This window comes from Anas platyrhynchos, chromosome 5 (assembly GCF_047663525.1).
Source record: "Anas platyrhynchos isolate ZD024472 breed Pekin duck chromosome 5, IASCAAS_PekinDuck_T2T, whole genome shotgun sequence".
In the NCBI taxonomy this organism is placed as follows: domain Eukaryota; kingdom Metazoa; phylum Chordata; class Aves; order Anseriformes; family Anatidae; genus Anas; species Anas platyrhynchos.
The window spans coordinates 25,208,429-25,235,242 of NC_092591.1; the positions used below are offsets into that span (position 1 = coordinate 25,208,429).

The following is a 26,814-nucleotide window of genomic DNA, read 5'->3' on the forward strand; positions in this document are numbered from 1 at the left end:
ATGCATGCTTTTCAAGGGAACCCAAGTTAACAAGCTACATAAATTGCCCTGTAAAACTGACCCATCCTTATTTACCACTGTACTATTCTTTAGATCAATACAAACTTTATGAGCAATATTTTTATATTTCTGGACTTAGTGATGCACATTAACTATAAGTAGCAAACTGCCAGTCTACAAAATCATCAGGAAAAACCTGAGAATATAAAGACTATTTCTAAAATCTTTGACCTTATTACATAGGCACAAAAAAAAAGGCAAAAATATAACTGAAATAATAGTTGGTGAAAAATGAATATTCTTCATGTCCATTTCTTAGTCTTATTTCACATTATTTTAGTGTAAAACATGTTCAAAAAACCAAAGGTCTAGGAATTTACTACCATCAAATATAACAAGTGCTAATGCAATAACTGGATAAAAGTAAGTTTATTCTAAAGACTAACATTTCCTCACTACTTCTTACAGAACTTTTTTTTTTTTTTTTGACAGACCTCTTCATATGCTACATCAACCTCAGAAAAAATAACTACTCTTACATATACAATAAGTACTATTGACTATAAGTCTATCCAAAGTCCCAGTTTTATATGTGCTTAACTTTGTGTATGTGTTGAACTCAACAGAACTACACACAATTACTTAAAATTATGTTTGTTCCTAACTGCTTGTAGAATCAGGATTTATGTAAGACTGTCTCTATGATAAAAGGCTAGCGACTGCACACTTTAAGCCTTTTACTCCTGTAACATTTTACATTCACAAAAAAAAAAAAAAAAAAAAAAACAACTACTCTATTTGTTCAGCATTTCTTGTGATTTCAGTAGGATCTCTTCTGATTAGAATGAAGTATAAAAATTCATATATTTATAATAAATTGTGACATGTAACTTAGAATGTGTCTAAAAAATGCAATTTATTCTTGAAAACAAACAAAAAAAAAAGCACATTTTACATTCTAAGCAAGACAAACCTTTTAGGACCTTTGGACTAGTTATCTTTAGGCACTTCTACCAAGCAAGGGAAAAAATAATACATATATTTGCCACTTCTGTGAAACCACTAAATAGTGAAACACCACCAAATTCTCAACATATAATTAATTTACAAAATAAATTAAATTATAGTAAAACTGACATTAAATTCATACCTCTTCCTTTCAGCTTGCTCTTTCAAATAAATATATTTGGAGCAGATTGGTTCTTCTTGCTTATTGTCCATGTCCTCTGCTGTAAACAAGATATTGTGACCTTTTCTGTCGAAAGTATGATAAATTCTAGAAGCCAATTGTAAATATGGAGGTAATGTAAAACCAGGAAAAGCAGTACATAGATGATGAATGCTTGGATAATGTTGACCTCTAGAAAGGAAAAAAAAAAAATCAAGAATCTTAATATCCATTCTCTGTATTGTAAAAGTATATGATTTATCTCATACTAGATCATGACATAACAGATCACAGGATATAAATTGTTCATATAAACACCTGGAAAAACTGCCTGATAATTTCTACTAGAAATATAATTATTTAGCGAAAAGGGGAAAAAAACACAGGTCGTGAAAGCAAAAATTTTGGTAATAATTTTATTTTTTAGAAGATAACTACAGTAGTAGCACTTCTACTTTCCAACTTAAGTGGATCTTTCACTTGCTGCATTGAAAATTGTAACCAACTAAGTAATGTAGATTTATAGCTTAAATTGGGCATGTGAATAAATGTTATGTTAAAATGTTATTTATACATTCATCTGCACATTCTTTCTCATGACAGAGTACCTTGTAAACACCCTTAAAACTCTGAATTAGTTTTATGATATGCTATCACTTGAACATTTTCCTAGCATTTCAATTCATCTGTTGATTATACGTAAAACACGATGTCTTTGACTATCTTTGAAAAGTTAATAACTAAAAAATTCTACCATTTAACCCTCCAATCTAAGTTGTGCTGAAGGTGATGAAAGTCTATTGACTTCCACAGGCCATGGATCAAGTTCTAAAAACAGTCTCCAGCTACTGTATGAACTCTAAAAAGTTAATGAATGTCTAAGGTGCCGACAGTTACAACGTAAAAAGCAGTATATGGAAAATGTCTGATATGCAAAAGATCAGAAATGACTCCACAAATAAATGCTACTTTCAATTAAAGTTCATAAATACCTTCATATTTTAAGAGAAAATCTTAAATGAAAATAATTCCACTTTGAAATCATACTGAATAGTTTTCAGGTTTAACTGTTGTTTTTTTTTTTTTTTTTCTGAGGTTATTCTAAGGCAATGTCGCTCACAACTGGCTTCTTTTACTGAGAACTATGCCTTGTATTATAAAGAGATATTACAAAAGTGGAAGTTGTTAAGAACTACTAAATAAAGATAAAAACACAAGACAAATCTAATCATGCAATACATATTCAAGTTACCAAAAAATATATATTACTTACTTTTCCTAAAAAATAGTGACAGCAAAAAAGTAAAACAAAAATCACATATGTAAAGTCAAAAAAATAAAAAATAAAAGAAAATCAATGCAATATAGCACGAATTTGACTCACAATTAAGAATTCATCATATCAAGTAGTGATACCAGATATATCTCTGTTATGTTAAAGCAATTTGAGTCCTTAAATTTACAGGCACTTGACAATGCAACACAAATAAGAATGCCAATGAAAGTCTGTTTATTCTAATAAATAATTTTTTTAAAAAGTACTTAAAATATTTTTGTCAAGCCATAATATGTGATAATTATATGTGATATATAGAAATAACATATATAAAAGAGACTACTCACTTCAGGGTTCAACAAGACATTTGCACCAGATTTTATAATCTACTAATACCTCTACTCAGATTTGTGGCATTTTTTTTCTGAACGAGAACAGGATCAAGCTTATGAAATAAAATCTGGTCGTTAAACCTAAAAATTAAATATCCAGTTTGAAAAGCTACTCAAACAACACATCACACAAGACTGATTAGCATTTAAGGCACACTTACAACAACCCTGTTTGATGAGAAGGACAGGTTATTTTAGAAGTCATTTCATTCATTTTACAGCACAGAAGAAAATAAGCAACTGTTTCAGTGTGAAAGCCGAGATCAATGTTTTAATAAACAGACCATAGTAATTTCAAATTAGAAAAAAAAATCTCACTGCTTTTTTAACTGAAGAGTACATGATCTCCACAAATATATGTGGTATTTTACCTCAGGATGTTCTAACACAGTTCACTTTCTCTGCAATGCAATAACCATGCAAATAAAAATAAGAATAGGCAAACAATTTTGAACTTAAAATGGTTGGAGTTTTCTGTAAACAAAGGTGGGCACAATGGTTTTAAAATCACCTAGGAGCTTTTTCTCAAAGATCTTGTAATTTATTTTAAATAAATTAAAACAGTTTGAATGTTACTTTAATTGCAGTATCATTACTGTTCTTGTATAGAAGTTTATCGTTTCATTGAATGAAATGACTGAATGTTTTATCAATGTAAACTAAAATATTTAGGGCATGCTGCAGGTAAAGGTGAATGTTTTTACAGCACACAGTCTCCTAAAACAGGCTATTTATCATTCGTTGAAAAAGGGGACATGAAGAAACAATACTATGTGTGTGGCCTACATTACCTTTACTTAATGCACTAAATACGGGTTTTTTAGAAAATCATGCAGTTTCTGCACCATTGATAATCTGACAGTAAGTATTTATTGAAGGTAAAACACTCATTGTCTGTTGTCACTATTTGTTTTAATATATAATCTTGCTAACCAAATGATCTTTAAGCAATGCAGATAAGCAATGGCATGCAAAGGGTCACTTAAATGCCAATTTGACTGTTTCATAAACTTAAGCATTCTTTTCCCATGACTATTCTCAGCTACTTAATTGAAAGTATTATCCATTTACAAACTTCAGGCCTGCCATAAAAAGGCTCTCTTCTGTATCCAATAGACCTTTCAGGACCCTAAGAACAACAAAAGCTAATAATTAAAGCTGCTCCCCCCGACCCTCCCCCCCCCCCGCTTTTTTTTTTTTTTTTTTTTTTTTTAACCTCAGTAAAGAGAAAAGTGAGGAAGCAACTTATGGTACATCCAAACAAAGCCAGCCATAAAGATCTTATTAGTAGGGAAGACCATAAAACTGAAGAGTCTCACTTGGCATGGGATGGACAGGATCAGTTAAATTAGGACACGGGCTATACTACTTTTGTAATCTGCACTCCTACAGAATGACAGATGCCACCTATGACAAGAGCAAGGTAATAAGCAGTTGTCCTTAAATTACAGCTCTGTAAAATCTCCTGAATTTCATACAAGCTCCGACTGTAATACAAATTCAAGTTAATGAATTTTTAATACATCTTCTCTATTTAAAGATGATGACTTACAGCTGGCATTGCTTATATTAAATTTGTGGTATTTTCCATTGTTTGTTTTTAATTATTTTGATTAGATTATGCTTGGAATTATACGGACAAATTCAACCCCCACATAAGCAACTTCAGCCTCCGCTGCAGTCGAGAAGTTTCATTGGCATACAGCAGCAAAGAACGTGCCTTCTAGACTTTAAAAACTGTAAATCAGTACTATTTCGAGGAGATAAGCAGCAAACTAAAACTAGAGATACCAAACTAAAATTGATAGTTAAATCAGAACTTGCATAAAATTGCAAGTGTTCAGATCCAAATTTGGGGGGGGGGGTGTATTATTTCTTCTCCATACTTATCTATCATGCTATGCATTGATAACTTAATACATTTCTAATATTATTTTCATTGTAATGAAGGAAGACTAAAAAATTACTTGACATTTGAAGCATGAGTGGACAGGAAAGACAAAGACTGTTGCAAGTTGTGTTCCTCTTGTAGCTCTTTCTGAATTTCAACTGGTTTAATTTTTGATATTGCTTTTCCTTCCACCTGTAGCGTATCTGCAGATGGAGCCTACAACATTCACAACAGAAGATAAACATAGTGTTATAAACCAGTAAGTTACATGAATATTATCATAGCTAATCTGACAAAAAAGGAGCGATGGCACATAAGCAACTTTGGCCATCAGAGAACAAAATTCAGTCAGACTAGAGTAGTTTAGAACTGCTATTACTGAGCAGATCACAAAAACACCCACAGCTATTAATATATGCAGAAACGTGCTATTAAGGAAATTTTCAGTGTGCCCTACCTAAACTGCATTTCTGAATAGTTTATAAGATGAAAAAAAGTAAGTTTATTAAAGAGAGAATAATCAAAATAACATCAAAATTATAATACCACTATTCAGAACTACTAAATTTAGAAGTACATGAGTGCATCTAAAACTTGTTCTATCTTTATGCAAATTAAAGCAGATAAAGATGATGCTTTAAAAGATGATGCTTTTAGAAAAGTTTCTTCAAGACTACATTTTTTCAGAAACTTCAGCAGCAATATGCAGATGAGGAATTCCTACTGTTTCCTCCCACAGCTGCTCGTTCCTATTTATTAAAGCACCACCTGCTTAGCTGTGCCAAAAATTGTTCTTTCACACTGTGAAACAGCTCAGATAACTGATCCATGTTAAAAAAACTTAGTTATAGAAAAAAAAAAAAATAGTGCAGGGAGAAGGCAGAAATTAATCCAGATCTCTGATTCCCTTTGTAGAGTTTCCCTACATACAAACGTCAGACGGCGACTCACTGGAGTTCAGGAACAAGAGCAAAAGGCAAGGAAAAGGAACATCTTATCACTGCTCCCAAAGCATCTGCATCTGTTTCATAAAACCCAGCTTCAGAATGTGCTCATTTTCCCATACTGTGATGACCTCTGGAAGACCCTCCCAATCTCAACCATTCCACAGTTCTGTTTCCTGCAAACTGTTAAACGTTTTCATAAAACATACTTACATCAATGCCATTGATGAAAAGTATTCTTCTGAATTCCACTTAAAGCCTTACATATATAACATAGTAAAGCAGGTTCAATAAAAATAATAATAATAATGAAACACTATAATAACAATAAAAGACAGAAACATAACAACGCAGCACAGAAAATTACTTGTAAAGTGCTTTGTCTTGAAAAAAATGTCAATATGAAAAGTCCTCTTTTTTTTTTTTTTTTGCCCAGGTCTTCATGATATCCCATAATAACTTGATATCTTCTTGATATACCATGGTAATAACTAAAGTAGCCACCCTTACTCAAAGAATACAACTATAGAGACCAAATGCCTTTCTAACTAAGATTTTTCAATCACGTATCTGGTTAATAGAATCACAAAAAAGTATGGAATTTTATTCTTCTTTGTCCACTCATATATTTTATTTATCCCAGAACATAAATAGCCACACTGTCTATGTTTACTGATAACTTCAGCAATATTTAAGTTCTTAGAAGAGATCACTACATGAAAAAATATGGAAGCTTGCAGTTCATAAACAAATATATAAATCAGCAAATGAAGAACTGTGAAAGATAATTATCTTCAATTGATTGAAGAGCCCAAAATTAGAATGGTTTGATCTATTGTTTTATTTTTGAAACCAACACCACTGTTTATATTAGCATATATATGAAACAATTTGAAGGAACAAAATCAGATATTTAATGTTTACCAGAGAAACTGGAAACTGATCCAAATTTCACATAAAGAAAATAGGCTAACAAAAATAAGGAATATAGAAACATTTGGAAGTACTAATCTACCTTAGAATATTAAAATGAGCCAAGTATAAGACTCCGTTCTATTTGTTCTATTTCTATGTTCTATGTGAATGTCAAGTAAATGAATGTCATGACCTCTTGACCAATAAAAAAAAAAAAAGTAACCTTATTGAATGTATTGCCATTAAATGTTCTGGAATGTTGATACTCAAATAATTTGGGGGGGGGGGGGAGGGGGAGAAGGAACACGTAAATGATATCAGAAGTAACAGAAGAGGTAACAGAAGATACTCAACAAAATTTTTCAATATGTAAGACACCAACATGGCTAATGGAAACTATAAAAATTAAAATTACAGTAGCTAGTATTTTAAAAACACGAGCCAAAGTTCTGCAATCTTGTATTTTCCATGAAACAGACCATACAGGAAAAACTCAGAGCTGAGACTGTGGTGGACACCTTAGCTGTGTGCAGGGAAAGCTGTGTGCATCTTGTGTTCTTAGCTATCCCAAAACTGATTAGGAAATCTGGTCAGTAATGCTCTGAAATCCTAGAGACACGTCTACCTCTCTTCTATGCATTTCTCCATGCAGCTTGACAAGAGGCCATCAGGGCCAAACTACAGTTGATGAGAAGAGACGAAGAAGCAGCTGACATAAGGGTCTTAGATATTCTTAGGTTTCTCATTTTGACTACATCTGTCTTACTATGACTAGACCTTGAAACAACCTACTGTCCAATAATATTACTATCAACAAGCATTCCACTTCTGTTGCTCTTGTCCTCTTTCCATTTTGTTCTTTTATCCCCTTATTTCAATAACTGCATTTGTCTTTCCAGGTATCTTATCCAAATTTGTGCTCATCTCATTTATTTAAGTTTAAGCCATGGCTATCTGGTATTTCTGCACATAAAACTGCCTAGAGGAAACATACCCCAGTCTTGGTTGCTCTTCATGTAATACATTTAGCATGTGTAATAATTTTAGAGAAAAGTAATCATTAATATTGAAGCTGCAGAAAGAGCCATGTTAAAGCTTCATTCGAATGGTCTAGTTGTATCCTCAAAATATCAGAATGCTGGAAACTGACAATGTATGGGAAAAAAACTTTTTTTCTGTTTTGTTTTAGAATCTTATTTGTTCTCTACGATACTGTCTTTATAAACTTAATGAGTTCTCTACTAAAAAGCTTTATAGGGTCAATATCCTAATGGCAGCTTTTGTCATGCATGAAATATCGCAAAACTAAAAGGATATTGAGCATTATGCCATTTTCCAGGAAGGCACACAGTTGTTAAATGTAGATGAGAATTCTATTTATATGTTGTTTCACCTGTAATCTTCTTCCCAATCTCATAATGAGAAGCCTAACCCAACATCTGACCGAATGAACCTTAATTTATTTTTTTTCCCTCTAACCTTAAGCTGCAAGACCAGTATGGAGACCTGTTTTATAGAAGAGTCTTCTTTTAAAAGGCAGGTGCTACAAAAACATCTTGCAAATCCCTGTATGCTCTAAAGCATAAAAACACTAATACTATCTCACAAGGGTACTAAACCTGCTTACCTGTTTCACCTGATTATTACTTGTTAATCTCTCTTCTGTAGGCTGAGATTGAACTGCTTGAGGTTCTTTTTGAACAACTGGTGTCTTTTGAGCGAAAGAGAAAATCCATTTAAGAGGTGAGCATACAATATTTTTTCAAAAACACTTTTGTGCTTCCTTACAAATAATTCAGCACAATATTTCTTATGGGCAATTATTTTCATTGACCATGTAATTTATGAATAACCTAGAACACTGTATCAAATTTATCTTAAACCAAATATTTCCTCAATCACTAAAAGGATTTTCAAAAATAAATACAGTAACACTCAACTTACAATGATTAACACTAAATAATAATATTTGTACAGATTTCTTATCTTAGTCTGTTTCTTCTACAAATTACACTACCAAAATGTAAGAAGAAACATACAGTAGAAATGGACATCAACAGATCTACAGTCCTTTAAAGCAAATAAGTCATTAACACCTCTAAACATTAAGCAAATCCCCCAAACATACTTAAGTTTAAATATTTAAAATTTTAAAACAATTTGAATGCAAGGCATAGAATGATGGGCGTTAATATATATAAATATAGATGAATGTCTTGTAAGCCCATTGCCCTAGTCCTCATTCTATTTAATATTAGTGAAATTCTGTATATCCAGTAGCTGAAGAATCGAACCCTGGAAGAAAATGAATGAACAAGAGACACAAAAGGGAAAGACAGAAAAATAGATATATATTTGTCATTTATGAAGTACCAAAATGGTTTCAAGCACTATTGCATTTCCTTTCCTGTTTTATCAGTTTAAAATATGAACTACCTATCTCAACAACTCTGCAAGTAAATAGAAACACAATTAACTTATTATATTTTAACATTCCTAGATAATATAGAATGTTACCAGGCTTGCTTGGTGAAAACTTGGCAGGACTTCTTTGCTATCTTGAGATTCAGTTTTTATTTCCTTATGTTCAACCAGTACCTGCTGTATAAGAGAAAAAACATATATATGTTGTTATGCATACTACCTTACAGAACAAAACATCAAAATAATATATATGCATGAATTAAAGGCTGGGTCTTTACTACATATATTACTTTGAAAGCAACATACAGAACATTACTTTGAAAGTACATACAGAGACAATCTCAGGCTCATCTTCTGCAAACATTTGCACCCATGCTTAACTCTTTACTATAAGTAACTTCTCCATGAAATTGCCTGTCGTAGTAAACTTTAAAAGCTGAGTGCAATTTTCAGTTAATCATTTTCTCCACAGGAGAAAAAATAAAAAATAAAATTAAAATTAGGAAAATAAAACACCTAATGACAGAAATAAAATCCAGCACCTCTAAAGAGGTAGTAGTTTAAGGGGAGTGTGTTTTCTAAGCACCTGAGTAGTATACATGTACATACTCAGCACACACATACTTTATACTCCATGACATATACTGGTTTGATGAACCACATTTTAAAGATAACAGTAACAGGCAGAAGTATCAAAAATAAAGTTTATTTCATTTTAGAACACAGTTCTTTAAAATTACCACAGAAATTTGAAATACAGTGGAGAAAAATATTTCAGAGCGACAAGTCAATGCACAGCTCCATCAAAACTGTCAGCTGAGTATGTGTTGGAAACAGCCTGTCACTTCATGAGAAAAACTTTTGCTGGTGTTGGAAGTGTTCATTTGCTCTTTTAATGTAAGAATCTTCCACACAGTAGATTTTTATTACATTGTTCACCTAGCAATCTAAGAATCTATTCATTATTTTTTTTAATGCTTAGGATTTTTTTCACATCAAATTAAATTGCATTTTAACAAACTGGGTAATAAGCATACTCTCACATTGATGGTTTGTTTTTAACCAAACCCTTACCAATTAATCTACCTTTGACAGAAATGACAGATTAAGAAAAAAACAATCATAGTACATATTCTTTTCATCACCATTGGGAATGCAGTAACACCTCAGAATAAAATAAACAGATTCAGCACTATCTTCCCAAGCCATACTAAATAATCTTCCTCTTTACAACATGTGCACCCTTTCAAATGTAGTGATTACTATGGACTAATGACTTGATGAACTTGTTTCAAAACTCTGACAGAATATATAAATTACAATGCTATGTATTAATTTCTCTGTTCTGTCAAAATCAACAGAATTATGTGAACAAACAATAACTTCATGCCATGTTCGACATCTGCACATGTTATGTGACTGCTTTCCTTTGTTGGGTGTGGTGTTTTCTCTTTTGTTCACTCCCCATGGGAGAATTGCAGGCACAATGCTGTTGTGTTATTTTAATAAAATGATGTGTACTGTGTATATATGTACTATGGGCTGTCTGTTTGTATTAACAAAAACTAGGCCAAAGGGATTTGATCTAACTTTGGGAAATAAAAGTGTTGAGACTTGTGGCAACCCTTAATTCTTGTGGATCCATTCTCAAACATTCTGCTGATTCTTCTTGCTCTGATATTTTACCCTGTGATGGAAAATTCTATTGTGCCTTTTAAAAAACAGTTTTACTAGCCATAGCCTTCCTGCTTCCCTTGTAGGAAATTATTTAGGTACCTGAGCACCTTCATAATTCATGAGAAACTATTTTAACATTTTCAGTCATTTTGATATGTCTTTGGTCCTTTGTTGCTGAAAGGAGGCATTGAGAGTCTTGACATACATAAAATTCAGATTTTTTTTCAGCATTTTTTTTTCTAATAATTTACATCCCGATTAAACTGATTAAAATCAGTTTGTTCTCTTTCAGCAGCATCTCACTGGCCTAAATAAGGACTACTCTCCCATTTATTTATTTTTTAGACTTCAGGGTAAAAAAGACAGTCCTTGCCCCATGAAACCTGCAGCATTTTTACAAGACGTGGTAATAATTGTACAACTGGATTATTTTTAATTAGTTATTTGTATTAGTACTTTTGAAAAGATAAACAGATTAGATTTCATAAGTCCACACTTGTATACCATATGTGTCTCACCAGGCTGCTTCTTGTAACATCACAAAAACAGTATATAATAATAATAATAATAATAATAATAATAATAATAATAATAATAATAATAATAAACTAGAAGTAATACAAGTTAGTTATTCCAGAAAAATAATAATAAAAATAATGTATCCAGGACTGGTAATATCCACTCCTGAAGACTGACTCCCTTCAGACAACAGCAGGAAGCGCCATGTCTCCTCTACTGTGATTAAACTTATAGAGCATAACCAATAATATGTGGTTACACAATCAATGATATAGTATCAAATTCATAATAAAAAGCATCATGGTCTTGATTCAGCTACTTTTAAAGAGATCTAAGTGTAACAAATTGAAATGTCTTGTTCATTTCTGTGAAAATTAGAATATACCTTATAGCACTTAAAAGGAAAAAAATATATTTTCAGTAAACCTCCTAAAAATATTGTTTTATCAGAAAGTAATACATGATCTATTGTATAATTTTAACATCAACTGAAATGTAAGGAACATATACAGCAAATACTAAATAAGACATTGTAAAGTGATGAGCAAATACTTGTTTATATTTTCTTGTAGTTATGAGAAAAACACAAACAAGCATTCTCTAGCTGAACATTAAAAATAATTAGACTCCACGCAACTACTTTTGAAAGTGTATTAAACCATTACTGAGAACACCTCCTCAAGGTTTCACTCACAATTGGGAGTACCTGAAGAGTGAGAGATGTTTTTTAAAAAGGATGTATATTTTACATTGGCTTGCTGATGGTATGGTACACTGTATAGTCCCTGTTTAATAGACACATTCTAAATTGATTCTTTTTTTCTAGAACGCACATTTTTCTCACAAGCTCATCTGAGGTACCAAGAATGGATCTGCTGAAAATAAACCAACTAAAGATGATGAGCTGCAGGCTCATCACCAAGAAAGCTGAACACTAAGAAAATGCATTTCTGGAATGAATATAAACATCCTCCTATGGATACTAAATCCAGCATATAGCTTGGTAACTTATGGTACTTCAGGGGTAGCAACAGGCCCTGAGGCAACAAAATTATTCCAGACATTAGAAATTATATTCTGATATAATAAGCAGGAATCATTATTCTGATTTCTGCCAGTGCAAATTGGGCTAAGTACTAATGTCCCACCGAGCTGGCATCCCATTCCCCAGGTAATACTCTTTTTAATGCTGTGAGAAAATCAGTGTTCAGTCCCCACAGCAATAGCATAAATTATCAATGATAACCAGTCACTAATTCAAAGGCAAGAATACGATAAAGTGAACAGAATATTTTTTTTTTTTAAGGAATGAAAATCACATTTAATTCTGAGAGCTTGTTTTCATTTTAGTAGTTCTGTTCTTTTCCTAGGTATTTCTATTTCATTTAAAATAATACATTTCTTATTTCATTAGAGAAGACAAGTCTTGAAGCTCAGTCTAAAGCAAATAAACCACACATAATAATAATAAAAAATTGCTAGAGTCTTCATCCTATTGATAAGGTCACTTAAGTTCAAAAGACACCCGCTGCAAATGCCTTTGATTAAAAAGGTGTGATCAGTAAGAGTGTCATTCATCCTCACTAATTTCCATATGTCCATATCTACAAAAACATTAAACAACCAGACCAGAAAGTCATCACCAAATCTAGATTTTCATTTTACTTTGAACTTGATTGATATGTTTTAGACATCACAGTACTCCAGAGGCCATTTCCAAATTCATAGCCCAGTAGCTCCCACTACAAACAATAGAGAATCAGTTCACCTCTGATCAAGACCATTAAGGCCTGCTAGAAGCCAGACTTTGAAAATCTTATCTAGAACACATAACACATGTTAATAAAAGAGTAAGATGCAGCACACGTTACTAAATACTACTAATTATTTTTGGTAAGTTGAACAAGAAATGGTTTTACAGGTCTGAGATCTTCTTTAGTCCTTTTCCTTTCCCATCTCCCCTGAGGTATTTTTGTAACCAACTGGCAAATTTCAACCAGGCTTAACAAAAAGAGAACAGTCCCAAATTATCACATTCCTAAAATAAGAGTAAAGCAATGAAGAGGGACCGTATCAATGCTGCCACCCTAAGGAAAGGCAACTCTGATTTCAATCCCAATTGTATAGCATAAAACATATACAGCAGGGGTAGGGCGTAGGAGAGTGGGAAAGACACGAGTGCTTCACCCACACAGACAGCTCTCAGAACAGTAGTAAATTAAATCTGAGGACGTAAATCTACTGAAAATGCAGTTTCAGGCCATTGCTGCTCATGGACTTATTTATATTAACTCAGTTTGGAATTATTTTTTGTCCTAACTTTTGAATCTAACATTAAAGGAATGTAAGGTACTACACTTGTCTAACATTCTATATGAGATACTTTTTGGTAATAGAGGTAGTATTTTGGTAGTTGCAGGAAACAATGTTTGCTATCATTTCCTAAAACACATGCATCAGCCTTCCATACTTCCCTGAAGAGGCAGTTACTTCTTAAAAGGAGTAGTTCATCTGCCATGGGTCTACTCATCTTAGGGCACCCCTAACAAATGCAAGCATGAATATCAGATGCGATAGCAATTTTGGGGACATGAGCTTCAGCTTTTGTGGAACTAGAATAAAACCATCACTCTTGCTCAGAGAAGTGAAAAATCCACCTGCAAGTAAGTTACTAGTCTAGTCAACAAATGAAACAACCCTCTGGTGAAAATCAAGAAAGTGTTCTGTACCATCTACATGATGTTACCTGATGTATTACTGATATCTCTTGCCGTAATTGAAGGCACTCTAACTACAAACAGCCTATACAATCTACATAACTGTGATAATGCAGAATTTGCCTTCTTAAGACTTCACAACCAAACAATAACTGAAATGAGTAACACTTCCAACAACATTCTGGATACATTTAACACACTCCTTCATCACTTAGACTGGAATATGCCATCTTAAAAAAAAGGGAAAAGAAAGTAAAGAAAAAGTTATATTAAACTGTAAGCAGTATAACACAATTATCACCCCAAAAAGAGCTTAGGTTTTAATAGATTTTTATATTGGCTCATTTTCATTTAAGGCACATGAAAACAACAGTCAGAAGAAACAGTGAAGAATATGATACATTAGTGTTTTTATCCATTTGTTTTGTCTGGCTTCTGTGTTATAACACATTGTAGGAGCTGGAAAAAAAATATACAACTCTTATAAAAGTAATATTTATCCAAGACAAAAATATTGCTCTTGTTCTGGTTCACCTACTTCCATTTTTAAGTTGTATTTCTGGCCAAGAACACTCTCCAGGAGTTCTTTGATCGTCTGGTCTGAGGGAGATGGAGAAGTAGACTGCAGGGAAGCAGTTATTTCATCAACAGACCTTGCAACCACGTTCACAGGCAATGCTGGTGTGGAAGTAGGCTCTTCAGGTTTGCTCTGCTGGAAGTTCTCGTATATTTTTGAAGTGTCTGGTCTAGTCACATCTCGTGCCTCTTCCAACTGTTCTCGAGCAGACCTCACACTTGGCTGCTTGCTTCCTTTTCTCAGCACTCGTCCTGATTCAACATTTAAATCTTGCTGCTTTGCTTTTGAAATCGCTTTGCTCCCCTTCTTACAGCTTTCCCTGGTTGTTTTTTCCTTCCTGGAAATGTTTTTATTTGTATCCAAATCCGTAGAGCTAAACTTACCACTATCTTTAAACACAGTGCCTATTTCTTCAGTTCTATCCCTTTCTATAATTTGGGGATTCATCTTTAGTATATGCACTCTATCCTTTACTTTACTAACAGCTTTTGTCTTTCCTAATGACTCAGGGGAATTACTAGTGTGAAGATTAGACCTGCAGTAACTTGGATTCTGAAGTGGTGCTGGGTGCTTAACCATGACGACTTTTTTAGTGGTACCTGCAAATGATGCTATTACAGGCAGTTTTACAACACGACTTTCATGACTACATGTGGCATTTTCTTTGCTAACTTTTTCAGAGGAACTTGGATTTACGTCATCACTGCCTTCTTCCACAGATGTATTTCTGTGAGTCATTACCCTGAGATGAGGAGTTTGTTTTTTCATTTCTCTTACTTCAAAAGATATCCTTACATTCTGTGAACTTCAGAACAGCCAATGAATTAATTAGTAATATTTTTATTTATATGCATGACAGGCTTCTGTGGACTCTGACCTCTGGAGAGGATAATGTTCTTAAACAACGCGATTGATCTGATGTGCTAAATCTTCCAATAAGAGCTAAATGCTCATGCTTCTAGGAACTGTAACTATCGCTCGTTTGATCTTCAGACTGTCCTGCTGAGATTCCCTGCACATAGTCTCATGTTCCTTAATCATACTCAGCTCCTCCAGATAACAGCCCAAAGTGCTTGTGTTTTCTAGCAATTCTCTCCTGCTGCATGCAGCCTGTAAATTCAAAGAGAAACGAGCTTTTATACTTTACAACACAGAACCCAAGCTTTCAAAGACAACTTCACTAAATTTTCAATAAGACTGAAGGCATATAATTGGATAGCAGCAAAAGTTTCTACCATTCTAAGGAAAAAGCCAAATTGTTTCAACCTTTGGGATCACACACTGGAAGCCACCCAGAAGCTGCCAGCTGAAGAACTGAGACAGACTGCGTCTCGGTGCCCACCCGAAGGGGCTACAGCAGCCTTCTCCTTGCAAAAACAAGTGACCTCAGACCCCCACAAGCCCGGCTTCTCACCCTGGGGCAGACAGAGGGCCTCTCTCCCCCCTCACAAAAGGACCTCCCAGCAGGACACACCGGCCTGACAGACCCCACGCCCACACCCAGGCGGCTGCCCCCGCGCCGCTCCCCTCACGGCTGCCCGGCCACGAAGCCGCCGCTGCCGCCGCCGCTCCCTCTTGAGCGGGCGGGCGGGCGGGGCACGGACGCGCTCCGTAACTGCGCAACCGGGCTCCAGGCGGGGGGGCGAGGGGCCGAGCGCCCCCTCTGCCGGCCGGAGGGCCCCGAGCTCGGCCCCGCAGCACCGGCCGTGCGGTGTTAGCGTGGGGCGCGGCTCTGGGAGCTGCCCTCCGCGGGTCTGCCCGCGGTAAGGGCGGCGCTGCTGGTGCTCGGTGTGTCCAGCAGGGCTGCCCTCTTGAGCACAGTCACACACGCGTTTTCCCTAAGTGTCCGGATGATTTTCCTAATTAATCGTCAAAGGATCGGCTTGGAAACAAAAGCCAAAGCCAGCTGCGTTTGTCTGGTTTGTTGTCACCAATACACTTTTCTTTTATTTAAAACACCAGGGATTGTCCGCAACAGGACAGGCTCCACAAACTGACCGGCTTCACAGAGCTAAGATGAGCGCGAGGGCTGAAACGAGTTCACTGAGAGGAGTTGGTGGGGTGGCGACACACACCAAAGGTCCTTAAACGTCGGGGGGGAAATATAATAAAATCTGAACACAAAAATTAAAAGAAAATGTGAAAAGTCAATGTGGGTCTGCCAGGAGGGCTATCACAAGAAACACAGCACAAACCTACAAGGTTGCATCAACTCAGTTGCGCAGGGGGTTGGTTGTGCAGAACAAGGGAAGCAGCTCATAGCAGGAAAGGGGAAAAATGAGATTCATAGAATCATAGAATGATTTAGGTTGGAAAGCACCTTTAAAGATCATCTAGTCTAAACACAAAATACTGACTGCTTTCCAGGAATCCCTGGGCTGCAACACTTCTCAAATTAAGCTAACAATCCATTTATGCCTTTTATGGTGTGTAAAAAAAAATAAAATCTTTTTCATTTTCTTTTTCTTTTTTCTTTTCCTTCAGTTTGGATCACCAACCACTTGTGTAATAATAAGGGACTGTAGTGACTAACTGCATATGTTGGATTCAAATAAGCCACACAGCTGATTAGAAGGATCCAACAAGCAAGTGCCTTCTATTATCCTCTCCTTTCTTTGTAGCTTTCAGCTACAGCTTTGTAGCTTTTTTCCAACCTAATTGTATTGCTGGAGTCCAAGGGGGTGGCCAGTGTACTTCCTGCAGACAATGCCCCATGCACTAGGCTAGACAGCCCACTTTTAGCTTCCTAAAGGAACTCAGGACTTGATAAAGATTAAAAACTCACTAGCCAGTCACATTAAAACCAAATTAATAGTAGGATTTCTTCTTGTTGTAGTACATAATCAGATAACTGATTAAAGCCTTGTAATACACCCTAGGAAGCCTGTCTATTTTGTGTCTAGTTGGCTTCTTCCTCTCTCTAGTAGCAATACTAGAATAGTTGGAGGAGCAGTTGGTGGGATAGGAAGTAGCTGTTCTGTGTGGAAGGATTCCCATTAGCTGTCCAAGCCATTAGAGCAGTTCCAAACAAGCATGGAAGTGTTTGATTCCCCCATTGAAGACGAATCCTATCAACAGGCTAATGCAGATGTAAGTCTAGAGAGCAGATTCATTTCAAACTAATTACACAGTCAGTGAAGCCTTGACAATTTAGTTTACTGAGAACAACTCCTCTCTGCAGGAGTCACAGTGGGGCATGGAAGAAAAAGCCCTGCATGTGAAGAGGTATTTGCATCAGGAAGTTCCCATAAGGAGATGCTGAATGGCAAGTATTTGCATAAAAAAAAAAAAAAAAAAAAAAAAAAAAAAGTTAGGAAGGAGGAAAAATCCTTAGACATTGGTAAAATGATGGTGTCCTGCGGGAAAATGAGTGTGCTGTGTTATCTTACTGTATCTGTGGTCCACCAGCTCAGCTTGTAGTGAAGCAGGGACTGGCTCCAGAAGAACACATTTAGGTTGCAAGAAAGGTTGAAAGGTTCAAACTGTAGTTCAGATATGTTTCCTGTTCCACAACATTGAGGTTCTCAGTCTTGTAGCAAAGGAAGTTAGCACCCAAGGGTAGCTGTTGACAAGTTAAATCCTAAATGCTATTTCCCCTGCAAAGCCACACACTCTGATTAGCAGTCATTCCAGGAGTAAGTGTTGCCAATATCCTCTAGAATTTCAGCTTGAGCTGCAGAGATGACAACTATCTCTAGTACACAGGGATACAGGGAAACCTTTTTCTCCATTCCCCAGGTACTATTAGTATGTTCCCCATCTCTAAATGTTCACAGTGCTGCTTGAAGCCAGGAGGTTGGTTTTTATTAATATTAAGTATTTAGTTAAACAGGTTAAGCCTCATCTCTGTAGCTTGCAAAGTCCAAAATTTAATCAGTAGATGAATCCTTATACTGAGCAAATGGATCTAGATTTGGAAAATCTTGTGCAAGTTTAGTCCCTAGGTACACATTATTATTTTTCTTAATTAGGCCTCACCAGATCACTAAGCTTTCTAATATCATATAAATTGTACCATCCAGGTTATTAGTCTATTAATGTTATAAAGAAGGGTTTTTTTCTTTCTTTTTATTCTTTTTTTTTTTCTTTTTCAATTTAGGAGAAAAAGTGATTATTTAAAAAACAGTTCATTTGGTTAGAGAAAGTCTTCAAATGCAGCTTATTTTCTCCTAAATTGTTTGAGTCCACACCATGTAGGAAGTCTCACCCCTGGTGCACATCATCGCCATGATCCAAGTTCATGCTGCAGTGAGATTTAGATGCACATATTCCCCCCCAGGCCTCAGAAGGAAGTAAGCACACAGTCAGGAGGAGTTATGGTGTTCTCCAATAGCTACCTCAGTCTAGACAATTGCAAATCAGGACAGCAGAGTGAATATGACATATGCACAACCTGCTATGGCTTGTCCAGCAATGCCAGAAAGAGTCCCTGGAAAGCTAAATAGCAATCACTTAAAGGAAAATAAAACTAAGGGCAGAGCTACCTTGCTAGATCTTCTGCAGCTTACACCTAAATAGCAACTACAGACTAAGCTTCACCTTGGCATTCTTTTCCAGCTGGCTGTGAAAATCTTTTCACTTGGAAAATGTCTAAATCCCCAGAAGACCTGCTGAGGGGTTCTGATCTCTCCCTTTTGGCATGCTACAGCCAAAGTGCTTGTCTACCTTGCCTCAAAATGGGACTACACTTGCAGTGCAGTATTCAGCAGTGCAACAATTCTGTAAGGATAACAACACATTTACAAATATGGTTTTGCCATGATGCCCAGGCATTATTCCATTTCAGAGACCACAAAGAGAACACAAAGAGTATTAATAACTTTTTAAAGTCTCACATTAGAACTAGTGGCAGATCCATAACAGACTATATTTCTGACTGTTAGTAAATAAAAAATCAAAGGTATGTATCCTCAGACTACATGTTACTACTTGCTTTTTAGGGGATCAACATCTTTGTTTAATGTTTCTGTCACATATATGTGTAAAATGGCCATAAAGACTCACAGAAAATCAAACAATTATAAGTTAAAATGCTGATCTGTGAGGTATGGTCTCTGAGGATGTGGCACACAAACAAATCAGACAGTGTCAGCACTGAAAAGCTTTTTGGTTAACTGCAAGGGTTTGATACAGCTGAGGTGAAGCAAACACTTTTTTATTGTTATTATTCACAGATCAATCCGTATTGAATCCCTTGTGCAGTAAGCAGCAATAGAAAGGTTTTGCAGAATTAGTATTATAAATCATATATTCAATCCTTCTGTGAGCATTGAAAGTATTGTCATTCTTCTAATCACTATATCCTCTCCTTGATGCACACCCGGCCCCTACTAATCTCTGTTGTGATTGTGAGATATTTGTACTTGCCAGTACTACGTCAGAAAAAATAGCTAAAATTTTTCCTCCTATGGTTTTGAGCTTTGCTTTGCACCTCCCCCCAAACCACCAAATGAAAGACATTATTTAGATAATGGTGTTTCCTTTATAATTCAAAATAAAAGCCAACAAAAAAATAGAAACAAGATGGAGCTTTTTCATTCTCAACCATATCTGAAATGAGAAAATTGGGTCATCTTGAGTGATCTTGAATTTCAGGTTTATTTTTTGGTATGATGAGACTGCAATATTTTCAGTTATGTGCCATTTCATTATACAACTCAAGAAAACTTACATGAGTAACTTCTAGAAGCCTATCACACACAGCCTTTATTATGGGCACAAGGTCAGAGACACTCCTGGCTTTAAAAAAGGTTGTAAGCAATAAATCAAGAAATTACAGCTAGACACCTGCCAAAATCTTTGCTGGGCTCAGCCCTTTACTAGCTTTAGATTTAAAACTTGATCATGTTATCTTTGTTCTCTATTGTCTTTCAGTTAATACTAGAAAACAGATTTTCCAGACCCTTATTCTACCCCAACCCTTTTTACACTTAGGACAACAACTTGACAGTGAATGTGTGTGTGTATCTATCTATCTATCTATCTATCTATCTATCTATCTATCTATCTATCTATATGCAATGCATGTGTGCTTTTAGATCTCACAGTTGAAGAGTTCTCCTCAGGTTTTACAGATGAAGTGTCAGTATTGAAGGACAATGAAATCCTATTTAATCACAAGAAAAATCTTTACATCTGCTTAGTTTCTTCAGCAAAAGGAAATGTCCTGCGAGGGGTGAGGAGAGGTGTCTGCAAAAGCTGAAGTTTCAGTTGTGTTGTAGGGTAAGGTTAGAAAAGATTTACAGGATTTCTGGCATAAAACAAGTGGTTCCTGAAAAAGAGCTAAAGATTCAATGTTCAACAGGTAGTAAGAAAGCCACCTGATCCAACTATGAAACTGTTGGGCTGGAAGACAGAATTTCTCTCATTCGGAGGACATGAAGGAAAGCAGTGTTGGCTTACTTCCCAACCATCCCACCTTAAGTTGCTACCTAAAAAGGAGTAACCCTGAAACCACATGCACTTCAGAAACATTTAGGCAGCTTCCTTGTTCACTGGGGAAGGGTGGAGGAGGAATGAATGAAATCTGCCTAGCCCTGCCTCTTCCTTGTCTCACCAGTAGTTGCAAAGAGAAGTGAGCTCACATGAAGGCGGAACGGAAGGCTCATGGTGAGCTAAGTGACCTTCCTGATGTCATTCTCTTCAAATCTGCTCAGCAGGAAGAATTACCCTTGAAATGCTTGAAGGAGCAGCAGAAGCTCAGGCCAACTGCTGGGAGAGCCAACCACTCTCCAAACTACTGAACAGCTGCTGCCCCTGAGGAGTCCTAAAATGTTACTGAATCCAGACCTTCCTCTACTTTCCCATAGATGCGAGTTGACTGTCCTATTTTATGTGTCTTGCTTATAATTTTAGGGTATTACCAGTTGACACTCACATTCTCACATTTCAATGTAAAACTATGGTATGTGTTACATAGGGCCTCCAGACATCCTTTTCCAGGGTAAATATCATTTTTTTCTATGTGCAGGTTAGTGTATGTCCCCTGATGGTATAAATGGCCAAAGTGTTTCTATATGAGTGATCACACTGCCACACATCCCACAATGCTGAGTGTCCGTATTAATACAGCTCAAGAAAATGTGCAGTTAACACAGCCTGAATTCATTTGTGCTCTAGGAACTGCAAGCTGGGTAAAGCTGTGGAACTGCTCCCTGGGGAAGACTTTAAATAAGCCAGCCTTGATTTTGTACATTTGATTTTTCAGAACTGAAGCCAGCTGAGAAAGAGTTATGATGGATACTAGTCTCTCCCATGCTTTTCTGTAAAACTGCTGTAGAGACAGAGGAGAATGAATATTTTGTACAGGTAAGGGAAATCAGGGCAAAAAAAAAAAAAAAAATGAAAACATGGTACTATGCAGTGATAGAAGAGTAGCATTTCTACACTCTACACCACACAAAATCCAAGTTGCCAGCTCAACCTTCTGCTTAGAAAGGTCAGTTTGCAGAAGAACGGGTGTGTTTATATTGACATGAATATCCCAAGGAGCTGATCAGCTCTGCATCGCTTGACCAATACAGGGATGGATCTTTGGCTTGCATCAGTAAAACAGATGTTCTCACAGAGAACTCACTGCAGGTTTTGGAGAAGTCAGATTCATGAGGAGTGGAAATACCTTTTTTTTCAATGAACAGGTACTGTTGGAAAAAAAAAAAAAAAGAAAAAAAGAAAAAAGAAAGAAAATAGAAAAGAAAGGACAGACAGCAGTCGATGAAGCCTTTCTCAGCTCAGAAACAGAGCACACTTAAAACAAAGAAAACTTTCAAAAACGTAGAGCAATTGCATCAGAACTGACACAGTGATTGAAACACACGTCGGAAGAATTGCCATTTATGTTTCAGTAAATCATAACATAAATAATGCACCCAATAAATGAAATACATACCTACACGGCTGATCTTGAATTGTGTGAAATGTCAAAAGCATTTATTTTTATGTAAAGTAAGACAGACTTTGCCAATCACATACTGCACTGTGAGCATCCTACCAGCTGAAGTTCTGCAAACAACATACTCACATCTACCCGATTAGCAAAAATGAAGTGACTGTATACACTGGATCATGATTTATCTACTTAAGGAGCTATTTTTTTACAATAAAGAAAAAGTAAACTGCTTTCTTACTCTGATCTCTGCCACCGTCGGACACTAGCTTATTTGTAGCTTTTCATTTCGTTATTTGTCCTTCTTTCTCCTTTAATTGGTCGGATATGTATTTTCAGAGATGGAGGTATGTATTTATTTTATGTCAGGAATGTCTCTCAGGTCTTTCATGTCTACTTGTGTGCTGAATGATGCACAGAAAAAAAAAAAAAAAAAAGAAATGCAATGAATTGTAATGAATTATATTAAAATTAAAAAGAAAATGATAAATAAAAATAAATTAGATTAAATGAGATAAAGTAAATAATAATAATAGGTAACGAAGACAAATAAAATAAAGTAAAACAAAGTGTGGCAGCAGAAAGTTGCCTCTGCACGAGCTGTGCAACGTCCCCGGGGCCTCGTAGGGTGCCCGTAAAACGCACACCGGGAGCAAGCCCCCAGACACGCGTGGGAGCGCCCCCGCTGCCCCGACGGTTCGGGCCCGGCAGGATTGGGCCCCCGGAGGCTCCGCAGCCTCCTTGAGCCCCGGAGGGAGGATGAAGGAGACGAAGAGCAGCGGGGAGGCAGAGGGCGGTGGGCGGTACCTATCCCGGTTGCGGGTATCGGCAAGGTTCCCACGCGGTTCCTGTTTGCCCGCGTGGGTGGGGAGGATTTGGGGTCGGCAACAGGTGGAGCCCCCGGGGGGTTCCCACCGCCGGGAGGGATGGGGGAGCTGGGTCTCTGCGGGAGGCAGAGACGGAGAAATGAAAGGGCGGCTGTAGAGTGAGGAGCAAGGGAGGCATCCTGATGCAGAGACAGCCTGGCAGCCTCTTTCCGAGGTAGAGCCCTGCCCCACACAAACACTGCCGACAGATCCCCAGCCCTTGGGCGACGGCATCTGGATAAAATTAAATAAACCCTGCGAGTCAAACCGAGGAGCTGGCCAGCGGGCGCTGCCTCTTCCAGAGGACAAGTGGTTCTTAGGCAGGAGCAGATTAAAATAGCGCTGCCTCATCCCCCGGAGGTACAGTTAAAGCCCCCGCCAGCTCCATCCTTCGCCCGCCCCACGCGTGGGACAGTACCTGCGGGCGGCGCTCCCGAACAGCGCTGGACAAGGGGCACCGGCGGTCCCCGCGTGGGTTTTGGTCCCCGCGGCGTGGCCGGGGATCCCCTTCCCACGGGAGAGGGACTCTTGTCTACGCGCGTCCCCAAAAGAGGCCATGCGCGTCCCAAAAAGCGGCCGGCTGCTGAGTGGTCCCGGCACGGCAGGGCCGAGCCCTTGCTGCCAGGGCTGCTTCTGGGCACCCGTGGGTGAGCCAAGCCCCGACACCCACTCCCACAGACATGTGTGTGCGCACGCTCCCCTCTTTTAGGACAGGTATCGTGTTTCCCCCCTTGGCAGTGCACCGGTGGAGCCAGGAGCCGAGACCCTGCTCTCGTTTAAAGAGTGAAAATACAGCTCGCCTGCGCGTTTCTCCAGGGTGAACAAGTAGCTCCCCATAATAAATAATAAATAAATAAACATGGGGGAAAACGGTGCATGAAGTGATGAGAAAGTGGTGCTCTAACGAGATCTGGAGAAAGGCTCCGTGCAAACCGGGCCACGGTTCCCGTCCCGAAATCTAGAAAGGCGCAAGCCCGAAGAGCTCCTGCTCGGTACCACGCGTCCTGCATCCTAGCAGAGCCCTTTCCGTGCCTCTGAGGCTGCTGCAAAGGGCACGGACCAGTTGCGCCGGACTCTCCGAGCATCCCAGATAGGGCTTCGCAGGCACGGAGGAGCGGGCCGAGGGGAACTACCGAAATCCCCTCGTTTCCCATGGTCACGGGCATACCCGTCTGATGCGCTGCTTCACACAAGGAAAGCATTCAGCTGCCGGGGCCACAGCACAGCAGCCTGGGCTGAAGGGAATTTCCAGCAGCGGCTAACTCTGCCTCGGGCTTACCGATCTGCACAACGAACCGAAACGCTCTCTAAGAAGATTACAGACAGGAGCCCGCCTGTGCGCTCACCTCCGGGAGCAACGTTAGGAACAGGGCACAGAGCCCGGAGCCGCAGCTGGACAACAGGAGGCGCTGCGGCTTTGCGCAACGCCCGGCCCGGCATGGCACGGCCCGGCACGGTCAGCCAGGAGCGGGACCTGGTGCCCTCTACGCCTCGGGGGCGGTTCCAGCCAAACGGCCCCGCGTTTTGTACCGGCATCCGAGGAGCGTGCCGCCCGTCGGGTTCGTGCCTGCTCTTTTTCCAGGTACGCAGCGAGCCCTGCGTGGGCTGCCCGACGGCCCGGCGGGTGTTGCTCCCGCGGGGCTGTGCCCTGGGAAGCGGGGCAGCACCGCCCCGAGGTCACACGGCGGGGAGGCACCGCCGGCGGGGCACTGGGGCTGGTGAACCCCTCCCAGCCTCGCCGGAGGCGTCTGTTCTTCTGGGAGGCTCCCGAGCAGACTTAAGCACCGAATTAAACGAGTATAGGAGCTCTGTGTTCAGGCGTATGGACTGTTCCCACTGGGGAAAGAGGGAGGGTGCATACGTAAAGACCGCAATTTTAGCATCACTTAGATTTTCCTCTAGGTTTTGCTCCAATTTGCGTTTGTGTAGGTTGACCACTTGGAAAAGTAGGGTTTAACTCAGTACTTTTATTTATTTATTTATTTTATCATCATTTTATTTCCTTCAAGACATATTTTCATCCCCTGTTCTTGTCTGCTGATTCCAGAGTTCTGTTTGTTTCAATAATTTGACTTAATTCTGTTGCCAGATTTAAAGAAAGAAGGACGAGGGGAGAAAGAACAAAGAAAGGGATAACAGAAAACTCATTTATATAACCTATATCTCGTCATTTTAATCCCTGGTTCCTCTGTATAAGAAACTTTTTTTTTTTTTTTTTTTTTTTTTCAAAAAATCGTGACTGACGGTGACGTTTTCGCAGATCGCTGGAGAACAAATCAGTGTGGAGTAATTGCTATCTTACTGGACAATAAACATGCAAGGGAGAAATTCAGACCCAGCTGTGTATTTTACTTTGCATGATATGATACGCCAAAGTTTTTCAAAATCCCAATAAATTGTATTTCCCTTCCAAATTTCTATTCCCCGGATAGCCAGGGATGGGGGGATGTTGTTTATTTGGTTGATTTGGTTGGTTGATTTTGTAGGTGGGGGTATTTATTATTTTCATTTCTGGATTTATTTATTTATTTGTTATCAGGTGAAAAAAAAGTAACTGGGTGAGAAAAAGATCAAGACTAGAAACCCAAGAAAAGTCTCTGGTCTTGACATAAACTCAAAGAGCCGGGCAGGGTAGGAACACAACAAGGGTATGTTAGATCCGTCTGCAAAGACTGAGCGATTCCCTACATCCATATTTTAAGGAGCTTTTTCCAACGTCGATTTGTTTTATCGCTGTTGTCCCTTTTTGCCCTCCAGCCCACGCAGATTCCTCCTCCCCTCTTCCTTTCAAGAAATCAAGGTGAGGAGCGAGAAATTGGTAAGGGGATAGCTGCTACTTCTAATTGCTGCTCCTGGGTGCCTGGCACCAGAGAAGGCTTCCCAAGTAGTCTTCTGGCCTGAAGGCTTTCCTTAGTAAAGATACTAAACGGTTCCAGTGACTCACCTGATGTTTGCCAAGTGGAGGTTAACCTCGGTGAATCCGCATTCAAGCCTCTGTCCGCATGCACTGGGTGTCTGTAGTGTTGTGTCTCTGCGCCGTGACTCACGGGGTTTCTAAATGCAAGACACCAAGAAAGAAACACCATCACCATCACCGTAGCCCTAGGGCGGCAGCCCCGTTTGAAGGGCTCCGGGCAGCCCAAAGGGGGGGGGAGAGGGGGGTCCGAGGCTCCGTGCAACCCACGGAGGGCTCCGAGGCGCTGCCGGCCGCCCGCAGCGCAGAGCGGGGGGCGCCGCGGCAGGGGCGGGGGGCGCAGAAGCACCTGCGCCGTGCCTAGCTTTGAATGGGGGGGGGGGGGAAGCGGGGGGAGCGTGTTTGACTGCGGGGCTTGGGACTTTGGAGCACGTCCCGGCCATCGAGTTAAAGGAGCATCTACCGGACTTTAGTAAATATTGCCCCTAATCTCGGGGGTTTAAGGCTGGATGGCCTTTTGCATTCTATTCAAACAGAGGGGGCTGCCCTTCCCTTATCTGCCTCGTTTCATTTCCAGCGATCCCTCCTAGCATTTGTTCTGTCCATCTGAAAGGGGTGGGATCCTCCCCCCCCTTCCTACTCTCTTTCC

General features: G+C 38.6%; 1 protein-coding gene and 1 long non-coding RNA gene across 3 annotated transcripts in view; one reads left to right on the forward strand and one right to left on the reverse strand.

Annotated features, from left to right (window-relative positions):
• Nucleotides 1-26,814, reverse strand: part of TTC6 (tetratricopeptide repeat domain 6) — a 71,538-nt gene that overhangs the window by 44,573 nt on the left and 151 nt on the right. Inside the window, exons 2-8 of one of the 2 annotated variants that reach the window (XM_072038465.1) lie at nucleotides 26,196-26,305; nucleotides 24,598-25,087; nucleotides 14,462-15,610; nucleotides 9,104-9,187; nucleotides 8,214-8,297; nucleotides 4,804-4,943; nucleotides 1,151-1,360 (exon numbers count right to left, since the gene is read on the reverse strand). In XM_072038465.1, coding sequence (XP_071894566.1) covers nucleotides 1,151-1,360; nucleotides 4,804-4,943; nucleotides 8,214-8,297; nucleotides 9,104-9,187; nucleotides 14,462-15,268 — 1,325 coding nt within the window. In that variant the 5' untranslated portion in view covers nucleotides 15,269-15,610; nucleotides 24,598-25,087; nucleotides 26,196-26,305. Of the gene's footprint in view, nucleotides 1-1,150; nucleotides 1,361-4,803; nucleotides 4,944-8,213; nucleotides 8,298-9,103; nucleotides 9,188-14,461; nucleotides 15,611-15,914; nucleotides 16,122-24,597; nucleotides 25,088-26,195; nucleotides 26,306-26,814 lie in introns of those variants that run through there. The other variant, XM_005021420.6, reaches the window with a different exon arrangement.
• On the forward strand, nucleotides 4,053-6,144 carry LOC106017679 (uncharacterized). Its single transcript, XR_001191282.5, has 3 exons — nucleotides 4,053-4,259; nucleotides 4,926-4,986; nucleotides 5,643-6,144. It is a non-coding gene; the product is annotated as an uncharacterized lncRNA (long non-coding RNA).